The sequence below is a fragment of the Triplophysa rosa genome, linkage group LG2 (genome assembly GCF_024868665.1).
Source record: "Triplophysa rosa linkage group LG2, Trosa_1v2, whole genome shotgun sequence".
Classification (NCBI taxonomy): Eukaryota; Metazoa; Chordata; class Actinopteri; order Cypriniformes; family Nemacheilidae; genus Triplophysa; species Triplophysa rosa.
The window spans coordinates 19,990,099-20,006,509 of record NC_079891.1 but is presented as its reverse complement, the minus strand read 5'-3'; the positions used below and the strand labels follow the sequence as shown (position 1 = coordinate 20,006,509).

The following is a 16,411-nucleotide window of genomic DNA, read 5'->3' as shown; positions in this document are numbered from 1 at the left end:
GAGCGGAATCAACTCTTAACCTGATAAATGTGATGGCCAAAGGTTTATCTCCCTCTGTTGTTATGGTACAAGCAAATCAGTCAAGAAACAAGGAGCAACTGCCTCGCAACGTCAACGAAACGTAGGCTAAGCTACAGAACATTATTCCCTCCAGCTGAAACAGTCAGTCAGTCACGCTACTGATGTTCTGTAAAACTACAGGCACAGCAATTCACAGATGATGCTCTGTTAATTTGCTTGAAAGGAAAACCACAGTTATTGCTAAATCTGGGATAAACGGTTTCAAGGCCAAACCGCCCCTGCATCTCTAAGGGCGAAAACAAAGTCGTGAATTTCTGCTAAGTGCTCGTCCAATGTAAATGATAAAGAGCTGATCTGTCGTGGACAGCTGTTCAGGCGCACACACACACACTTAGTTGCGATAGCTGTTGCTGGTTTAGTTCTCTTCATGTACCCTGCTGGTGGTATGATTTCAGGCATCTCTTGTGTAATAAGTCTCTCTCCTCCTTTCCTCCTTCATGAACCATGACATGGAATATTTGACCTGGTTCTATTCGTAAAAACAAAATAACAACAAAAATAGCATCCTTCTCTTGTGTAACAGGGAGGACGAAGTGTGTCTGCATGTGCGCACGTGTGAAGGGATTTTTTTCTGCTGCTGCAGCTTTAGGCTGACCTTTTAAAACCCGTTCTACAGGGACCTCTAAGTCTCCTTAATCAAAAACCAACCAAACAAATCGGAGAAAGAAAAAAGGAAAACCACGAGACAGGAAATATTTTACTTACAAAGGGTCTTTAAAAAAAAGACTCATATTTACAAAAAAATTTGCATTTTCAAAAATCCTAATTAAATTTTCATTAACAGGGTCTCTAATAAAACTGAGCTTTATATTCAACAATTTTTCCCAACATACATTATGTACATAATCTCGGGTTTAAAATAAGAGAGGGAGGAAAGAAACAACAGCGATAAATCTAAATGAAAGATCTATTACACGAGAACGCAACAGAGAAACACTGGCCTTCTCTGATTGGCTGCGCCGGAGACCAGATGCAAATGCATCTAATTTTAAATTAGCATAGGCGTAAACACACCTGCCGCCACTGTTTACTGTTTATCATTTTCACGTGCAGTCCGTATAAAAATAGACCTAGCGCTAGATTCTCCGTGACGGTACAATGGGCTTGTTTTCCATTTCTGATATTTTTTTAAAAATAAGCGTGTTTGTATGCTAATAGGGATCCTTTATGTGCATATCTAAGAGCAAGGAGAGATGAAGGCATAATTTCTTTTTTATGTATTTCGTATGTTTATGAATATTTGGTTTCTGTGTGGGACTGTTTCATACTGTTCGAGTCCATGACAGTGTGACATGAATTATACACAAAAACACATGTTAGTGGACTAAATTATGCAATGAAATACAGGTTTTGTGGCTGAAGATAGGTCACAGGCTCATGGTGTCGAGGCGAAACCCTAACAAAATGACTTACAAAACACTTTGGGAAAGAGAAAAAAGAAAGAATAATGACAAAATACAAATATTATTCTGCACTTCACGCATCACTGACAATACACGGCAAATATCTACTTGTATTCTGCAGAGAGGAGTGAGAATTTCAACTGAAATAGCTCTCAAATAAACGCAATCTAGCAAAGCATTCTGGGAGTTCGGTAAGGCCTGACACAGATTTGTCACTGGCTTACATTTTAAATTCCCATTTTCACTCACTCTTTTTGCACCGAGAGGCTGTTTGTGGTACTGACCCGTGAACACCAACGTACGTGTGCGAGGGTATGTTTTATTTAATTGCCTCAAACGTAGAATGGGAGACACAAGGAAATGAGATGAGTTTATTACAGTGTTCCTTGACAGAAACACTGTTTGAAAGCTACGAGAATCGAGGTGATACAGAAGCAAACACTGTGTGGGCGTGAGATATGATAAAGAGACAAAAAAATAAGCGAACACACAAATGAGAGCTTTCTGTATTGTGATGTCAATCTAGTGTCCCTCTGTGATTGGTTAAAGGCTGTTCTTCAACGCTGAAGTCTGTGCCTGAGTGCCACACACACTGTGGGGGGGTTCTCTGCTGTTTCGCATAAATACGCAGAGACCTGCAGACACACATACACACAGTGCAGTGTTCAGAAAGAAGGAAAGTCTTTTCTCGCTCCTCGTTTCCTCATCTCCGACATGTAGCAAACAGGGCTGGGTAGTGAAAAAAAAGATTCAGGATACCTTACAAAAACATGTTCTTATTGCGTTACTTCTCTCCCTTTTCCCTCAGACTTTGTAGTAGATATTGGCTGGGCTCTGGGGGGGCATTTCCTGAACAATGTAGACGGGGTGCCCATAGTCCCCGCTCACTTTTTCATAGTGAGGACAGTAGTTATTCTCTGCTGTCCGCAGGGGGATGATGATGTCACTTGGTTCTGAGCCGGACTGGGTGGCTCCTTTGGGCGTGGCCAGAGTGCTGAGTGACAGGGAAGTCGCGCCCCTGGGCTGCGAGTGCTTGCGGGTTCTCTTGCGAAGCTTGAGGAGTAGGACGATGAGGATGATGATGATGAGGAGGAAGATGACACAGCCTGCTCCGATGGCAGCGAAGAGCGCAGGTTTAGAGCCAAAAATACCTTCCACAGAACCAGAATTGTTCTCCTGGTTTCTCGTGCCTGTGAGAGAACGGAAGACATTGTGAACGCCATATATTTTTATTTCATTACATCCCTCTCTCTCCTCACATTTTATTACTAAGAACAAAAGATTAGCTACACACTTGAGCACACGCTTCATTAACAGTGTTTAGAGTCGCTCTCTTGTTGTTCAAGACAGACAACTGACCATAGTAAACTAGATAGAAACAAACCTCTGTGTTTGTTAACACTGGCACTAAGATACTATTAAAGTTAATAAAACTTGTTATCGGTAGAACGAGTTTATTGTTGCCCTGCCAGCTGAACCGGCTACCGAATGTAGCTGTTATAGTCCTGTGGCTAACTACACATTATCCACAGGCGCATTTTTGTCTGACAATGATATCTGCTATGTCGAAGTATATTTAACAGTGCGAAGGAGCTAAATAACACAGGACCAGATTGAAATTACCCTGTCAGACTGTAGTCCAGCAATGAACAGTGATTTATGAACAATTTTAGTGCACTAAGCACTGCTAGCATTGGATAGTCGAACGTGTTGATATGTACCTCAGTGACATAGGCACAAACTTTAAGCATCATATGTACTGTAAGTACCTAAAGGCTGTAATATAATACGTGGTTATATTAAACTGCTAGAATAGTAATCTGACCTGAACTAAGAGTCATGAAACACCATGTGGTGTTTGATAACACAAGAGACACAAATAACCTGCACTGTTTGCCATTAATATGAAACGACACACTGTAAACCCATTGCTTTAAGTACAAAAATATATTTTTGTAAAAACACAAAAGAATGGAGTATAGCAGAGATTACGTATTTTTGTATGCGAAACCCGGAGTTAGCATTTTAGCATTTCCGGTTCCATTTAATGGGTTTTTGGTTAACAAAACCATGTATTTTCACATTTTATTCTATGACATAAAACCAGTTATAACCCACTTGTGGTTTTAAAAGCTTTGTCGTGTCTTAAAAACAGCGGTTACTAACACGTTGCTAAAAGCTACTACATCCTTTGGCGGGGACGTTAGACGTCATCGTGCATATAAATCTCACAAATAATGCAACATGGACACAAATCTCTAAAAACGTGAACTGCCCTGTTGAAAAAAACAGCATATGCTGGTTTGGTATGTTTTGATGCATATTTGCTGGTCATGTGCTGGTTTAAACTGGTCCTGTGCTGGTTTAGGCTGGTCCTTAGCTGGTTTAAGCTGGTCAAACCAGCATCAAAACATACCTAACCTAGCATATGCTGTTTTTTTTCAACAAGATTCATTCACGGAGAGATTACCAAGCAACACGTTTTTAGTAAACTTTGAAAAAGTTGTCGGAGGCTTGGTGGTGGTGACGTTGATATCGAGCGACCGTAGTGTAGTTTGTTTATAGCGTCGTGTTAGCTTTCCCTGTTGAAAAAAACAGCATATGCTGGTTTGGTATGTTTTGCTGCTGGTTTAAGATGGTCATGTGCTGGTCCTTAGCTTGTTTAAACTGGTCAAACCAACATCAAAACATACCTAACCAGCATATGCTGTTTTTTTCAACAGGGCAATCCACGATTTTTTTGGCACGTGTCCGATCACTCTCTCTCTTTTCCTCTTTGTTTTTTTTGCTGGCTCTGCCATGGTGATGGTTTGGAGACTTGCGTTGAACTAGATCGTTTCGTCTTATTGTTAGATGTTAGCTAACTTCACCCAGGCTATGAGTAAAACGTGACGTATGCCGTAAAGCAGGTGATGGGCGGGGCTTCTGAACCAACCCGCACACCAAAGTTACAAATGTGATTTCAGCCGATAGAGGGCTGATTAGGTAGCAGCGGCAGTAAAATTCGTCCAGTTAAGAGTTGTCCTACCACTAAAATAATTTTAGAGAGATTATTTAAAGGTTGAAAAACGGCTCGTTGTTGCTTTAATCACAGAGTTTATTTTTTGCGATCTTCCAAAAGTCTATGGGGGAAAAAAATCCATAGGCTTTCGGTCAAGGGAACCAGTGTGGCGCTAATTTCCGGGTTGGCCTACAAAAATACATCATCTCTGCGGTACTCTATTGGTTGATAAATTGTTTCAATGTCATGTCTGACAAAAAGCTTGTATAAAACTTCATAAAGCAGATAGTTCAGACTCTATAATTGGAATGGATTAGCCCCCTCCTGAATCGGTTGTAAATTTACTATAAACACTCACCTGTGGCCTGATATTATATATTATTGCGGAAAGTTGCTACGTTGCTTAACAACAGCCCGCCGTTAGAACAATAAACAATATTGCTTGGCTGAGGAAGTGTTTATTCTGGTAATTATTAATAATAAATGTAACTCTTTATTGAACATCGCTGTGTTTTATCATAATGCGGATGGCGTTTTCTAAAAGCAATAAGCTACTCGAGTTCACGCACAGTGGTTTTATCATGAGAAAAGAGTGTTCTTAAACCGCCTCAAACCACCTTACTGTGGTAAAATCACTGTAATAAATGACCTCTCACGGCTTATTGCTTTATATTGTATCCTGGCTGAGTGTAATGTTTCTTCTCTGAGCAGAACAATCTGACCTCAAGCGGACGCAGTGTGTCTTTCTGTTCTTCTGTTTTTTCCTAATGATTGGGGAAAGCATCCCTCTCTCTTTCTCTCTGTCTCTCCTAATGAAGTTTAGACCTCCCGTAGGTTAATGGCTGCGAGGACGTGATAAAGACATGCTACATTAACTTCTGTCTCTCTCTTTCTGTCGCTCGTTCTCCTGCACAAACGCGGCTGCCTGAGGGAGGCAGTAGCTCTGCACTGCTGCATTTCAGCTGCTGAGATTTTCGGTGAAATGCTGTTGTTTGATAATTGTGTTATAGCTTTTCTGATCCGAGTCTGAACTCAGATTCGGAATATTTAATGCCATTTATAGGAACATGTCACAATTCTGATCTAAGGGCAGATGGGACACACACAGCGATTTTTGCTTCCTCACCTCTCCCGGGCATTATGGAGCCGTTGTCCTCTATATCTCGATCTCTGTCACGGTCTCTCTTGCGGGAGGGGCTTGTTGTGGGGTCCTTGATCTCATTGTCCTGGTCTCGGTCTGGGAGGTCCGTTAAATCTGGATCTGGTGCATTGGGGTCTGGAAACATAGAATCACACACAACAAATTAAGACAAAAAAAAACTCCAAGAAAATGTCAGTGGTGTTTTAAAAACATAAGGAGAACTACATATGTTTGATGTATTCAGATTTTCGTGTTGGGGTCTGTATTCTTTTTATGTCAAATAACTTCCTCTTTCAGACTGTTAAAGTCCAATAAGTGTGTGCGTGTGTTCCATGTACACGTGTAACAAACAGTAGTATACGTGCAAGGACGTTATGAGGTAATGTATCTTGGATAATGTTTAACTGCAATGTAATTGGCTGTTAATGAGTCAGCTGACTCGATGATCCACTAAATGGGGCTTAATGACTTTACCTTTGGACATACTGGAGATAAAGAATGAGCGTGTGGGGTGTGTAACTCACCTTGGCCCACTTTCATGATGATCTTCATGGATCTCGTGCTACAAACCCCACCTTCTCTGTTTTCCAACCCTTCCAACGTTCCATTAGAAGTGGCTGGAGAGAGAGACACGGAGAGGGAGAGTTTTGTGATTGTCTGGACGAATTAGGGTTAGATTTATAGGACTTTTGATTGGACTTCTTGCTGCACGACCAAAGCAGGAACAGGAAACCCTAATTTACCTCTATAAATCGCACACGCACAAACACAAGCAAACATATACACACGGCCTCTGCCTGAGGAAATGCTGATTTCGCCCCTAAATCAAATGTACTTACTTTGCAACCTAATATTACCTTAGCAACATCCAAAAACAAACTTACATTTGTGTGTGCGTTTGTGTGTGTGTGTGTGTGTCTCTCAGGATATGGACAAGATGAAAAAGCTCCAGTGTATTCTCCTGTTACTAGTCCCTATGATAGTAATCTGATCTCATGGGAATGCACAAACACACACACGGCTATGCAGTAAGAGAAGCCATGTGTATGAATTTTCTCTTCGTGTGTAGGCCCTGAAGCATGGACCTTTCCAACAAAATAATCCTCAGTATGTGTGAGTGATGGAACCACAGACAGGCCTAAAACACATCGCACTGTATTGAGAGCCATATCGCTTTTCCGCTGTGTGTCCGAGACCGAGAAAAGTGTGAGAACGTGAACTTAAACTGAATAATGACACAAACGCACATATATACGCACTGCCATTATGAGGTTAAATAAACTGATATTGTCACAGCGGGTGATCCACCTTCATTCAATTTAACCACCAATTACACCCACACAAGCTCTTTCATACACACACACACATTATTAGCTCCCATCAGTTTTGTGCTCATTACGAGGTGTGAGTGAGAAGTGCTGAGAGCGCAAGTGTGTGAATGTAAGCGCACAAAACTAATGAGGTCTTCTTTATATTTACAGAATAAAGTTCTGTCATTTATGTTGTTCAAAACCTGTATATTACTCTTTCTTCTGTGAAACACAAAAGAAGATATTTTGAGAAATATTTTAGTAGCTTTGTGTCCATACTAGGGCTGCAGCTATCGATTCTTTTTGTAATGGAGTATTCTACTGATTTTCCATCGATTAATCGGGTATTCAGATAATAAGTACTTTTTCTTTATTAACGAGCAACTCTAAATATACAAGAGAAAATAAGACGGGTCTCTTAAAAGGGTCTCAACAAAAATTGCCTCAATGATTTTTTGTATTCGAATAACTCGAGTTACTCGAGGAATCGTTTCAGCCCTAGTCCATACAATGTGGGTCAATGTTGTTTGTTTACCAACGTTATTCAAAATATCTTCTTGTGTGTTCTGCAGAAGAAAGAAAGTCATATAGGTTTGGAATAACATAAATTACATGAGTAAATGGTGAGTACCGATACAAGTACCCTTAACTTCCCTTCATTTTCCACTGTTCAGTCAAGACTAAACTCTTTCGTTTCTTTTCTTAGGTAATAATTTACTACTAATGGTTTTATTGAACTTGACTGGAAGTATGAAGATTTGTGTTCATAAAGAGACTCCGGTAAGAGAGAAAAGGCCAGGGTAGGGTGCTTGTGAATGGCCCATTGTGGGCGTGTATGGGGGAGGGGTGATGTGTGTGGTTGCTAGGAGCTGCTATGATGTCATGCAGATTGAGATGTATAGCGGTAGGCAGAGTGCCAGTCTCCTTACGGCAGCGCCATGCCAACCTGTCACCGTGCCAACCACCAAATAGCATCACACAGCATGGCTCTGAAGACAAGACACACACACACACACACACACACCCTCTAGACTCCTGCGCACAGGACACAATCTAAACAACAGCACACACTTCAGGCTAAAACACAACACACATTCCAGACAGGCAGGGTAATCCCGCCTGTGTACTGTTAGCAAAGGGATGGATTTTTGAGGCCACATTCTGTTGTCACTGCATCATTGCTGGATTGTAACCGGTCAGAACATTTCGGTCTTAATAGGTTCCTGCCCCTGTACACAAAAAAATGATGGTCTTACTCTCAATTTTATTGAAATCCAAGTGCTGCACAAAGCTCCTCGTTTCAGTCGGATTCTTGTTGAAAAGAAATTCCAAGTATTTCTATAAAAAATCTCTTGTAAACATGCCAACACATATACTCAATGACCACGTAGGGAAATTTAACTGATTGGGATTTATAAAAAGGTGTTAACACACATTTTATGAAACAAAAAAAACACAGGAGCTGGGGATTTACCATCTGTGAAAGCCTCTATGTGTGCGTGTGTGTGCACAGTATGTGTGAAAGAGAAAAACAAAGAAATTCAGTGTTGTGACAATAAATATAGTGTTGTCCCAGTTAGCATCTCTTGTTGACGGACATGTAGCTGTTTTTTATTTTGTGTGTGCACGTGTTTATATCAGTGTTTTGTTTGTAGCTGTACACTTATTGTTCTGACACCATTGATCCGTCTCATGTCTGCCTCATTTGTTACATATTGTACATAGACACACACACAAAGAATCTTGAATAAAAATCACAGACAAGACACAGCATTACGCCGTGTTTTAGTATATAAATCTCATTTTCCAACGAGATGTTATAAATAGTAATAGCCTTTTTAAATGGGCCATGACAAATAATCGGATAATATATCAGTTTGATGTTAAGATACGTTTGTTTACTTTTCTTGAAAAACAATATTGGTAGTGTTTTGGCTTGCCAATAGCGTAGACTGGATTGAAGGACAGTTCGATTTTGAAAAGCATTGAATATACATAATATCTCTCTCACAGAACTGTAAACGGTTGACCAGATTTTGTACCCCATTTTAGAGATGATAATTCCGACCAACACGACAAGCCCTAACCGGGCTAAACGTTCTCACTACACGTCCCACGGGATGAGAGAATCCAGCCTCAATGAACAGACTTAAACCATTCATGACCACAGTCGATTTTTAAGACAACATTTTACATAACAGCCAGCAGATCTCAGCGCTGTTCCTATTGAGTCCCTGACTGAAGAGTTCCTAAAACAAAGAGCATCTGAAAAACAGCTTTGTGCGAGACGTATAATGTGCTTCCTGTAGCTACCAAACATTTCAATCATTTTGTGGATGTGCATGTGTGTGTTTGTCTGTGAGATTTGGGTCAGCGATCATTCTAAATGTAGTCGACACATCACCGAGCCACTGACGGGTCAACAACACACACACCCCCACACACACACGCACGCACGCGCATACACAACTCATCAGATCAGACACAGCTAGATTAGATCTTCTTTGGCGTCCGAAAGCTCATCCAATCAGATGGCTACACTGGTCCAGCAGTCACATAACGGCCGACCTTTAAATCCGCAGGAGCGAGCAGCTCAATGGGAGCATGTGTATGTGTGTCAGTGTCGTGGAGGAAAATTAAAATGCAATAACCTCACCGGCTTCGCTTCTCTTCGACAGCCACGAGCTGAACGTGAATACAGAAGAACAGATCTGTCATCTCTGCCAGCAGGTTCAGAGCGACCGTGTTTGTTTGAGTGGGTACATAATAATAGGGTATGTGTGTGTGTGTGTGTGTGTGTGCGTGTGTGTGCGTGTGTTTTAGGGGTCATTATTTGTTATCTAAAAACAAAGCTTATATTGTTCCAGTAGAAAATCCTTCAGAATGAACTAACACACTCGTGAGGTTTCATGAAGGGAGGAATGAAACAAGAGGAGACCTGGCCTGAGATTTCACTCTCTCTCTTTCTCTCTCTGCATGGATCACTGGACTGATGGAATTCAACACTTCTATCATGTAACCACTTTCATTCTTTCTTTACTTCTTTCATTCTTTATTTCTCTTTCTTTGCTTCTTTATTTTATTGCTTTCTTCCTCCTTTATCTTTATGTCCTTTCTTATTTATACCTTATCTTTATTTTGTTTTCTTGGCTTCCTTTTCCTTCTTTATTTTGCTTTCTTTCGCTGCTTCCGTCTTCCCTTCTTTTATTACTTCGCTTTCTTTCTTTGCTTCCTTCCTCCCTTTATTTTTCCATCCTTTATTTCATTATTTCATTTTTCCTTCCTTACGTTCCTTCTTTGTTTGCTTTCACATCCTTCCATCTTTGTTTCTTTAATTTTACCTTTCCTTCTTCATTTCGCTTTCTTTCATTGCTTCCTTCCTTCCTTCCTTCCTTCCTTTTTTTCTATCCCTCTTTTTTTCTTTCTTTGCTTCCTTCCTTGTTTCTTTTTTACATTCTTCCGTCTTCATTTTTTTTCTTTCTTTCTTTCCTTGCTTCCTTCTTCACTTTTTCTTTCTTTTTCCCTCCTTCGGTTTCTTTCTTTGCTTCCTTCCTTCCTTTATTTTTCCATCCTTTATTTCACTATTTCATTTTTCCTTCCTTACGTCCCTTCTTTGTTTGCTTTCACTCTTTTTCTTTTTCCATTTCGCTTTCTTTCTTTGCTTCCATCCTTGTTTCTTTATTTTTACATTCTTCCTTCTTTACTTCCTTGTTTTTTTCTTTTTTTCTTTCCTTCCCTTCTTCCTTATTAATTTAGCCGTATTTTCTTCTGTCTTCCTTACTTTCTTTATTCGCTTTCTTTGGTTGCTTCCTTCTTTCCTTGCTTCTTTCTTATTTCTTCCTTCCACCATTTTCCTCTTCCTCTTTCCCTCAGTTTGCGTTTATTCCATTCCTTCTTTTTTTATGCAGCTTTAAGTATGTATTTATTTATCTTTCCCTGCCTTTCTTTTGTGGCCCTCTGTTTCTTTATTTCTCTCCTTTTTTATTTCTCTTTCTGTATTCTCCTTCCTCCTTTTCTGTCCTTCTTTCATTCCTTCTTTCTTTCTCCATCTCCGCCGATATAACCGCTGCCACCCATTCGCTCAAATTACCTGTAAGTGAACAAAATGACCAGCACACACTGTTAAGTGTTAATGGTCACAGATGCATATCTGTGTGCCGGCAAATTAAAGCATTTTAAACAACAGCACAAGCCATTATGCTTATTATATTCAGACCATATTAAAAGCATTTCTGGGTAAAGCGTTGGGCGATTAATGAAGCAGAGGGGAAAGTTCAGACAGATTTGGTGAAAGGATGGAGTCAGCAGCACCGTGTGTGTTCTCAACGGCAGTAATCCAGATCTCCCAGAATTCAGCATGTACAGGAGCACGTTTCTTTTGGGGTTCACCGGATACTGACCTTAAAGACCCGGTTGCCCTTGTCACATATTTAACCTGTGCGTGTCAGCAAGGGAAACACAGAGGCCGCGCACAATGGGAACGTAATTAACTGTCAATTAGTCTCTGTTCTCATGTAGCTCACACATTTGCCATCTCTAGCACAGACAAACACTCATTACGTGCATTAGCTCCATGGGAAGTGTGACCCATCATGCATCGCTGACCTTCAGCGCCCACTGGGACATTCGCATGGGCATCTCTAAAGCAACGGTGACCATTACTACAGCAACCGCATCCATACGCATGCTGATTGTAAGATGGAGTAACATCACAAACACACACACAAGCAAAGACTGCACCTGGTGCTCGACGTCCCATAAGACAGAGAAAGATGATCCTGTGTTTTATATTGCTTTCTTTCTCTCTCGCACACGCTTTTGCCTCAAAGGGCAGAAAAAGTTGTTTAGCTGACTATGTCTTTTTGTAGTTGTACTTGCCAAGGAGGGAGGATATACAACAAAAACTACACAAAAAATACAGCCAAAGTTTGATTTGGGGTGTGTTTTCTGTGTTAAACGTCTATAATGACGAGTGTTTGCAATAGGTGTTCGCAGTCATTTAAAAGCTATTTATTATAGCTGAACCCATTTTGTTATCAGTATCGACCTGTAAACTTCAAATATGAACCCTTTATTGCCCACATTAGGAAAGCCATGTTAAACAGATCATATCATCAAGAATATAATATACATAGCTAAAATACTGTATCTTGAAATTCTAAACTTCCTTTCCAGTCCAAAGTGCGTCTATTGAATCCAAGCTGATAAAACAGCTCATTGTGCACTTTCGCAATTGTATGATGTAATACACATTATCTGGACATTAGAAACATGGCCCACCCAGTCACAGTGTGTGTCATACAGTCATACAGAAGATGTAGGATAGATGCTATAATTCTTAACCATAAAAATTTTATTTGAGCAAGGTCCCTGGTCATTTCTGATCTTAAGGGTTTGTGCCTCATATTTTAGCCTGAACTGCTCTCTGATCCTGTCAGAGGGTTGTGCGTTATTTGAGGAGTCTGTTATTGAATGATGAGGCAGTTAAAAACCATATTGGACTCCAGAGCAAAACCGGCGAGCACGTAATGCGGCAAAGCCCTGTATCTCATTTCACATGCGAAGATAATGTTTGTGCAGAAGTCTTACGTGTCACCATGCATAATTTTAAGGGTGAAATAGAGGGTGAAAATGGTCATAAAACTAAATTATGACAAAGGAAACTTGGTTGACATTTAAGTGGACCCCAGGGAAAAACAATCAAGAATGATTAGGTAACCTGATTCACTTTAGGTTAGTTTATTATTAAAGCTGCAGTCGCTAAGTTTTTTGGAAAAAAATATGTGGTTGAGAAAGTACATACAAAACGTGTTAAAATGGTAACATTTTTTTTGTTCTTTTTATTGCTGTATAGACCACTTCGCAAGATGTAAACACTGGTCCAGAAGCACTTCTGGTTTCATTTTTTTATCTTACATATTTAGGTAACTCTTACAGATATTCGTTTAACATTTTTTACGTTTATAAATGCTCTGTTGGTTGTATTGTTTTTTATACGTTTGTGTGGTTTTAAAAAACTGAAATGGGAAGTTCTTGTGGACTAGCGTTGAATCAGCGTTGTTTACTTTTTCCGAAGAGGTCAATAAGAACAACTTTGTGATACAATGGAAAGAAATAGGGCTGCAACTAACGATTATTTTGATAATCGATTAGTTGGGCGATTATTTTTTCGATTAATCGGATAAAATGTAATTGCATCTTTTGCTTATAATAAGTAAATCAGATATGGGAAAAGTATACCCAACTGAACTCATTAGCCTTCTCCCAAAATGTTGTGAATGTCTCCATAATTAACACAGCTGGTGAGTTGATTCATGTGTGTCATATTAGAAGCAACTGACAATAGTCTCTCCCAAACGTGGGAGCGAGGAGACGGTCGGCCAAGGAAATCATTTTTTTGTGCCATGAAAAGTGAGATAAATTTGTCATTCAAATGTAGTGAAGTACAGTAAAAAGTAAACAGAAAAAGTAATACTTAAGTACAAATACTCAAAAAGTGTACTTAAGTACAGTTCTCAAGTAAATGTACTTCGTTACCCACCTCTGAACTAAATAAACCACCAAATCAGGGTATTTAGCCTATTATGTACTTTGCAAAGTGCAAACGCCACAAATTGGGTTTTACTACTATAATCTTTAATTTTGTCATTTAAAACACCTCTCCCCTTTAAACTTTAAAACTGCGCAGCTTGAAGAGATGCATGCAAAACACGTCTGACTTTAAAACTACGCACCTCGCGCTGCACGGAGAGACACGTGTGACTTTAAAACTGCGCACCTCGCGCAGCACGGAGAGACACGTGTGACTTTAAAACTGCGCACCTCGCGCTGCACGGAGAGACTTTAAAACTGCGCACCTCGCGCTGCACTGAGAGACACATGTGACTTTAAAACTGCGCAGCACGGAGAGACACGTGTGACTTTTAAACTGCGCATCTCGCGCTGCACGAAGAGACGCATCCAAGGAGAACCACATCTGACTTTAAAACTGCGCAGCTCATGCTGCACGGAGAGACACATCTAAAACGGTAATTTTAAAAGGGAAGAAGATGCGCTTGATTTATAATGGCGCAGCTCGCAAGTGACGTCACAGACCAACTAATCGATAATGAAATTCGTTGACAACGAATTTCATTATCGATTATTATCGATTTTATCGATTAGTTGTTGCAGCACTAGAAAGAAATGAATCACAGAGTGTTTAATTAGTTACATATTTGTTATGATCAGGGCTGTACATTAACATATTTTTGCACATAGCACTGGTGCTACAGAGGTTTGAAGTTTTATAGCACAGGCCAAACTGTTGTAGCACAAGTATAAAACGTTTGTTGTCAACATTAAAAAAATATGCAAGTACATTTCATAACATGAATAGGCAGGTAACTGACAAATGACATTTATGTTACCTACAGATGGATAAATTAGGGCCATATAATATTTTGTTCACCTAAATTTGTTTACATTTTTCTAAGTTCTGCGTTTTTCTTTTTTACTGTACAATATTGGTATATTTGTCCACATAAAATACTGTAGTATACTATAGTAGCTGCTTACTATAGTAAACTGCAGTAAAATTCCTAGATACTACGGTGTTTTTAAACCTTACTAGAGTAACTACAGTGTTTTCTACAGTCTATCAATTTCCAACAGGGGCACTACAATTTTCTATAGCAAATACTATAGTACACTTCAGTATTTTTTCATCTGAGTGTTCAAGTTAACCGGACTTTTATACTATATTGACAGGTCGTCGGGAAGACGCTTGAGGTTTAGTGTGTGTTTCACGATAGCTTTATTCAAACAGTAAAATGCTCATGAAATTATGCAACTCTGGACATGAAGATCATGTTAATATCCTCAGACAGTGCAGACGCAGACAAATCCATGAGCATCAAAAGTGTAGCACGATAAACTATGCAGCTCATTCACTCAGACACACATAACAGCCAGATGACATATTTAAATAGCAGGATTCCGCATTAGCGAGTCCGCATCTAAGTATATGGACTCAATGCAGCCGGAAAACTTGCATAATAGACTAAATTTAAGTAATATAGAGGTGCGCCATTGACACAAAAACAAGCACGACGACAAACGCCCTTCACACTAACACGCAGCTCTGTTTAATGCACCTGTCATACACTGTAATACACTGTAATACACCTGTAATACACTGGCTAATTTACTCTTAGCACTCTTACTCTTTTTGTAGCTACAGCACTGATTGTTATGTCTAAATATTACTTGCCAATGTCAAAAAATTAATATTTAACACAACAAAGATGAATGGCAGAAAACAACTTTATAACATGAAACATCAGTCTAACAGGCTAAACTAAATATTTGCTATGAACGAATAGAGCAGAATTTGCCCTATAGTCTAACTTTATACTTACGAAATACTTTTTTCCTACTTTGAACTTCCAAAAGAGAGCTAAAGTGTTAAAGATGTTTGGATGGCCGAATATTGAATTGGTATTCATCAGCAGTTTGCAATGGAAGCCAAATTCCTCTCATGTTACAAAGCAGCTAAAATCATCCATTCGGTTTTCATTTTTTTGTGTGTGTTAGAGGGGACGTTTATATCAGGCATCTAACACACACACACACACACACACGCACACACACACACACACACACACACACACACAGAGCTCTATGTGATATTTGACCTCTCTCGCCCCAGAGCGACCACAATGAAATGAAGCCACTAATTTTCATACTTGGCTGTGGCCTGAGAGACAGTTATGGTGAGAGGTTACAAAAAGACACACAAAACACACACACACTCATCGTTTTGGTGCAGCGGTTTGGTCAGAATTACTTCAAAGTTGGACCGTCCCAAATCAGAATCATATGTTGCTGACACAGCCTTATGCAAAAATACACACAGTACCAAAATCAAACAAACACACACACACACACACACACACACACACACACACACACGGAAGAGAAGCTGACCCGAAACAACCTTTAATTTATCTTCCTAATCCTGCAAACATCTCAGAAACCATTAGAGCCTTTCAGGCAGCCTCACACATCTACTCATCTGGTCATCAGGTCCATTTCATGCAGTGATAATCACAAAATCTTCTGACTGCTTGCCACTTTTTTTTGCTCCCCCAAACCCGCTTATTCCATTTCCATCATATTTAGCACTCCCTCGACTGTATGACGGTACTGTTTCCATTGTCATGCTTTTCAGATCAACCTCTTACACACACACACACACACACACAAACACGTCTATTTTGACAATTTGATATCTTTCAGCAAAATACTTTATGGAGGGAAAACCTTGATGAATGAGAAAAGGGATGTCAACCAATATTAATGCTTTTCATCTGTGGTTTCTGAATCGATAAAAAATAAATAAATAAAATTGTGGGGGCAGCCGAAGCTGATCTCTTTCAGAATACATTTTAAGATTAGGTCTCTAACATTCTTCAGAAATGCATCTAAAAGGATC

At 39.7% G+C, this 16,411-nt stretch overlaps 1 protein-coding gene across 1 annotated transcript in view; it reads right to left on the bottom strand.

Annotated features, from left to right (window-relative positions):
• Nucleotides 1–455: 455 nt before the first annotated feature.
• Nucleotides 456–16,411, bottom strand: part of efnb1 (ephrin-B1) — a 37,680-nt gene continuing 21,724 nt past the window's right edge. Inside the window, exons 3-5 of the mRNA XM_057357017.1 lie at nucleotides 6,151–6,243; nucleotides 5,612–5,761; nucleotides 456–2,674 (exon numbers count right to left, since the gene is read on the bottom strand). Of these exons, the coding sequence (XP_057213000.1) occupies nucleotides 2,289–2,674; nucleotides 5,612–5,761; nucleotides 6,151–6,243 (629 nt within the window). The 3' untranslated portion in view covers nucleotides 456–2,288. The remainder of the gene's footprint in view (nucleotides 2,675–5,611; nucleotides 5,762–6,150; nucleotides 6,244–16,411) is intronic.